The 5,302-nt window shown below is 66.5% G+C and overlaps 1 protein-coding gene across 1 annotated transcript; it reads right to left on the reverse strand.

Annotated features, from left to right (window-relative positions):
* Positions 1-37: 37 nt before the first annotated feature.
* LOC309685733 (leukotriene B4 receptor 1-like) lies at positions 38-4,821 on the reverse strand (the record flags this gene model as incomplete). Its single annotated transcript, XM_082501461.1, has 4 exons — positions 38-142; positions 278-470; positions 1,842-1,984; positions 3,859-4,821. Coding segments are annotated over 4 exons (1,404 nt in total), but the record flags the coding sequence as incomplete, so codon positions are not given.
* Positions 4,822-5,302: the final 481 nt, after the last annotated feature.

Genomic DNA, 5,302 nt, shown 5'->3' on the forward strand with positions numbered 1-5,302 from the left:
GAGGAGGAGCACCCCCCGGGGCCCCCCCCAGCCCCACGCGCACCCCCCGGGGGGGCAGGTTGGGGGTCCGGGCCTCCAACAGCAGCGTCTGCCCCACGGCGTCCGCCGGCACCCCACAGCGCCGGGCCCGCTCCGGGGTCACCTGGGGCCGTGGGGGGTGGGGGGGGACACGACGTGTGGGTCCGGGCTGTCCATCCCCCCCACCCCCCACCCCCCATCCCCTCTGCCCCACACGTGTCATGTCCCGCCTCCCCCCCCCTCCCCGGCGGCCCCACACCTCCACGGTGAGGATCTGGGTGAAGCCGTTGTGGGTCCCGAGGTCGAAGGGCACTTGGGGGGCGCAGGGGCCACCTTCACGGGGGCCCTCCCCGGGCCAGACCGTCACCGTCCCCGTCACCGGCCCCACGGCGGCCACCAGGACCCCCACGGGGGTCCCCAGGGCCACCAGCCGAGGGGCCACCAGCACCAGCCTGGGGGAGACACGGGTTGCCCCATGGCTGCCCCATAGACCCCCCATAGCCCAGGGGTGGCCCAGAGCCCCCCCTGCCCCACAGAGACCCCATAGAGCCCCCGGAGCCCCCCCTGCCCCATAGAGACCCCATAGCCCCTCTCAGCCCCATAGAGACCCCACAGAGACCCCGGATCCCCCCCTGCCCCATAGAGACCCCATAGAGCCCCCAGAGCCCCCTCTGTCCCATAGAGACCCCATAGCCCCTCTCAGCCCCATAGAGCCCCCATAGAGCCCCCAGAGCCCCCTCTGTCCCATAGAGACCCCATAGCCCCTCTCAGCCCCATAGAGACCCCAGAGCCCCCCCCCTCCCGCCCCACAGAGACCCCATAGAGCCCCCGGTTCCCCCCCTGCCCCATAGAGACCCCATAGAGCCCCCATAGAGCCCCCGGAGCCCCCTCTGCCCCATAGAGACCCCTTAGCCCCTCTCAGCCCCATAGAGACCCCATAGAGAACCCATAGCCCCCCCTGCCCCATAGAGACCCCATAGCCCCTCTCAGCCCCATAGCTACCCTATAGCCCCTCACAAACCCCATAGGATCTTAATGTGCCGTCCCAGCCCCATAGCTGCCCCAGAGCCCCCACAGGCCCCATAGGTGCTCCATAGTCACACCCAGCCCCATAGCCCACCCCCCCAGCCCCATAGCTGCCCCAGAGCTCCCCATAGTCCCTCCAGCCCCACAGATCCTCTAGTGTCACACCCAGCCCCATAGCCGCCCCAGAGCCCTCTGTAATCCCCCCCAGCCCCATAGTCACACCCAGCCCCATAGTTTCCCCAGATTGCCCCATAGTCCCTCCAGCCCCACAGATCCTCTAGTGTCACACCCAGCCCCATAGCTGCCCCAGAGCCCTCTGTAGTTCCCCTCAGCCCCATAGCCACATCCAGCCCCATAGCCACATCCAGCCCCATAGCCCACCCCCCCAGCCCCATAGTTTCCCCAGATTGCCCCATAGTCCCTCCAGCCCCATAGATCCTCTAGTGTCACCCCCAGCCCCATAGCCCTCCCAGCCCCATAGCCGCCCCAGAACCCTCTGTAGTTCCCCTCAGCCCCATAGCCACATCCAGCCCCATAGCCCACCCCCCCAGCCCCATAGCTTCCCCAGATTGCCCCATAGTCCCTCCAGCCCCATAGATCCTCTAGTGTCACCCCCAGCCCCATAGCTCCTCCAGAGCTCCCCATAGACCCTCCAGCCCCATAGGCTGTCCAAAGCCATAGCTGGCCCCATAGCCCACACCACCCCTGCCAGGCCCTATAGCTGCCCCATAGCCCCTACTCGGGGTCCGGGGCACTGCCCCACGGCAGCGGCAGGAGGAGGAAGAGGACAGGGAGACCCAGTGCCCAGCGTGGACCCATGGCGCTGCCGCTGTGGGGCAGAGGGGTCGGGGGCAGAGGGAGAGCGAGGTGGGGGGTCAATCATTAACCTGGACGGCCCCGTTGGCCCCACGGCCATCGGCCCCACGGCGGGGGCACGTGACTGTGGGGAAAGGGCTCTGTGGGGCAGTGGGGGGGGGTACGAGGGAGGGGGAGTCGGCAACGGGGGGCAACGGGGGCGCTATGGGTCTGTGAGAGGTTGTGGGGTGCTGTGGGGTGTGTGAGAGGTTATGGGGCGCTGTGGGGTGTGTGAGAGGTTATGGGGCACTGTGGGGTCGGTGAGAGGTTATGGGGCATTGAGGGGTGTGTGAGAGGTTGTGGGGCACTGTGGGGTCGGTGAGAGGTTGTGGGGCACTGTGGGGTCGGTGAGAGGTTATGGGGCGCTATGGGGTGTGTGAGAGGTTATGGGGCGCTGTGGGGTGTGTGAGAGGTTATGGGGCGCTGTGGGGTCGGTGAGAGGTTATGGGGCATTGAGGGGTCGGTGAGAGGTTATGGGGCGCTATGGGGTGTGTGAGAGGTTATGGGGCGCTGTGGGGTGTGTGAGAGGTTATGGGGCGCTGTGGGGTCCATGAGAGGTTATGGGGTGCTGTGGGGTCGGTGAGAGGTTGTGGGGCACTATGGGGTGTGTGAGAGGTTATGGGGCTCTGTGGGGTGTGTGAGAGGTTATGGGGCACTGTGAGAGGTTGTGGGGCACTGTGGGGTTGGTGAGAGGTTGTGGGGCGCTGTGGGGTGTGTGAGAGGTTATGGGGCACTGTGAGAGGCTGTGGGGCGCTGTGGCGTCCATGAGAGGCTGTGGGGCGCTGTGGGGTGGGTGTGGGGCGGTAGTGCCCCTCCGGCCGTGGGGCTCAGGAGATGTCCACTGTCCCCCAGTACCGCCCTCCCCCGGCACCCACTGACGTGTGATGTCACCCGGGGGCGGCCAATCCGTGCTCCCCCCCCCCGCGCGTGGGGCGGGGCGGGGGGGGGATGGGCAGGCGGGTCCCTTCCCGGAGGGAGGGACGGACAGAGGGACGGAGGGACACCGCCAGCCCAGAGAAGGCCCCGTGGGGGGGAAAAAGTGGTCGTGTTTCTCCCGCACCGCACTGGGGTGGGCCATGGACGGGGCGGGGCCACCGGGGGGGGGGGGGAGGGAGGGAGGGAGGGAGGGAGGGAGAAATGGAGGGATGGATGGAGGGATGGAGAGATGGATGGATGGAGAGAGGGATGGAGAGATGGATAGAGGGATGGAGCGATGGATGGAGGGAGGGAGGGATGGAGAGATGGATGGATGGATGGATGGATGGATGGAGGGATAGAGGGATGGAGGGATTGAGGGATGGAGGGAGGGAGGGAGGGAGGGATGGATGGAGAGAGGGATGGAGGGAGGGATGGAGGGATGGAGGGAGGGATGGAGGGATGGAGGGAGGGATGGAGAGATGGATGGATGGATGGGGGGAGGGATAGAGGGATGGAGGGATTGAGGGAGGGATGGAGAGATGGAGAGAGGGATGGAGGGATGGATGGAGCGATGGACGGAGGGATGGAGGGAGGGACAGATGGAGGGAGGGAGGGAGGGCCGGAGGGAGGGATGGAGGGGGTGGATGGAGGGTTGGATGGAGGGATGGAGGGAGGGATGGAGGGAGGGAGAGGGGGATGGATGGAGAGATGGATGGATGGATGGATGGATGGACAGGTGGAGCCATGGAGGGATGGAGGGATGAAGGGATGGATGGAGGGATGGAGACATGGATGGAGGAGGGGATGGAGGGGATGGAGGGATGGAGGGAGGGAGGGCTGAAGAAGGAAGAACAGAGGGAGGGTCATTTGAGGGCTCTCCACTGTGCCCCCCCCCATCTCCAGACCCTCCCCCCGTCACCCCCTCCCTCCCCCTCCCCCCACTTCCTCCTCCCCCATCGTCCCTCCCTCCTCCCCCGTGGTCCCTCCCCCCTCCCCTCCCCTGCTCTTCTCCTCCCCCCTCCAGCTCCTCCCCCCCCGCGCCGTCCCCTTGGCCGCGGTCCCGCGGGAGCTGCCGGCGATGGCCGAGATCTCCAGGAGCCGCGGCAGGAGAGACCCCCCGGCGCGACGGCGGCGCAGCCCCCGCCCGGCGCAGGCGTAGAGGAGGGGGTTCATGGCGCTGCTGAGGAAGGCCAAGGCGGTGGCCGGTGGCCGGGTGGCTTTGGCGGCCGCTTCCAAGATCCCTCCGTGACGTCGGAGGACCGCCGCCACCTCCAACAAACTGGCCACGTGGTAAGGTCCCCACGCCACGGCAAAGGCCACCACCACGGCAGCCACCAGCCGGAAGGTCCGACCGCGCTGGGCCAAGCGGGTCTGGCGTAACCGGCAGACCAGTAGCCCGTAGCCGACGGCTATGGCGGTCAACGGTAGAGCCCAACCCAAGAGGGTCTCCAGAAGGTTGTGGACCACCAACCAAACCTTTGTGCTTTGCACCCGCTTGCAGTGCCCGTCCTTCACCCGTCGGAAGACGATGGACGGGACGGCCAACACCGAAGCCACCAACCACGTCACTGCCGCCGCTCCGTGAGCCAACCGTTCGGCCCGATCGCCCGCCGTCACCACCGCCGTGGCTGGCTTGGAGACCGCCAAGCACCGATGGAGGCCCAGAAGAGCGATGAGGAAGATGCTGACGTACATGGCCGCCGCGCAGAGGTAGTTACACCCGCGGCAGACGGCCAAACCCATATCCCATTGGCCAACGCTCAAGGCCCGGATGTAGAGGGGACCGGTGAGTAGGGTGACCGTGTCGGCCAAGGCCAAGTGGAAGATGAGGAGGACGGGGACACTGCGGCGGCGGGTGATGGCACAGCTCCAGAGGACCACGGCGTTGCCCGGCAGCCCCACCACCACTGCCACTGACAGCAGGGTCAGCCCCATGGCCGCGCCAGGGATGGGGGTGGAAGTGCTGTTGGGGGGCGACGAGGCGTTGGTGGGGCCGGAGGACATCCTGGGAGTGGTGGGGAGGGGCTGCGGGGAGAAGGGGAACACAGAAGCCTCCAGAGAAAATGCATCTCCCTCCATCCATCCCCACCTCTCTCCATCCCTCCGTCCATCCCTCCATCCATCCCTCCATCCATCCCTTCCTTCTCCCTCCATCCATCCCTCCATCCATCCCTCCATCCATCCCTTCCTTCTCCCTCCATCCATCCCTCCGTCCATCCCTCCATCCATCCCTTCCTTCTCCCTCCATCCATCCCTCCATCCATCCCTCCATCCATCCCTCCATCCATCCCTTCCTTCTCCCTCCATCCATCCCTCCATCCATCCCTTCCTTCTCCCTCCATCCATCCCTCCATCCATCCCTTCCTTCTCCCTCCATCCATCCCTCCATCCATCCCTCCATCCATCCCTTCCTTCTCCCTCCATCCATCCCTCCATCCATCCCTTCCTTTTCCCTCCATCCATCCCTCCATCCATCCCTTCCTTC

This window comes from Vanellus vanellus (genome assembly GCF_965231255.1).
Source record: "Vanellus vanellus genome assembly, contig: HAP1_SCAFFOLD_2046, whole genome shotgun sequence".
NCBI lineage: Eukaryota > Metazoa > Chordata > Aves > Charadriiformes > Charadriidae > Vanellus > Vanellus vanellus.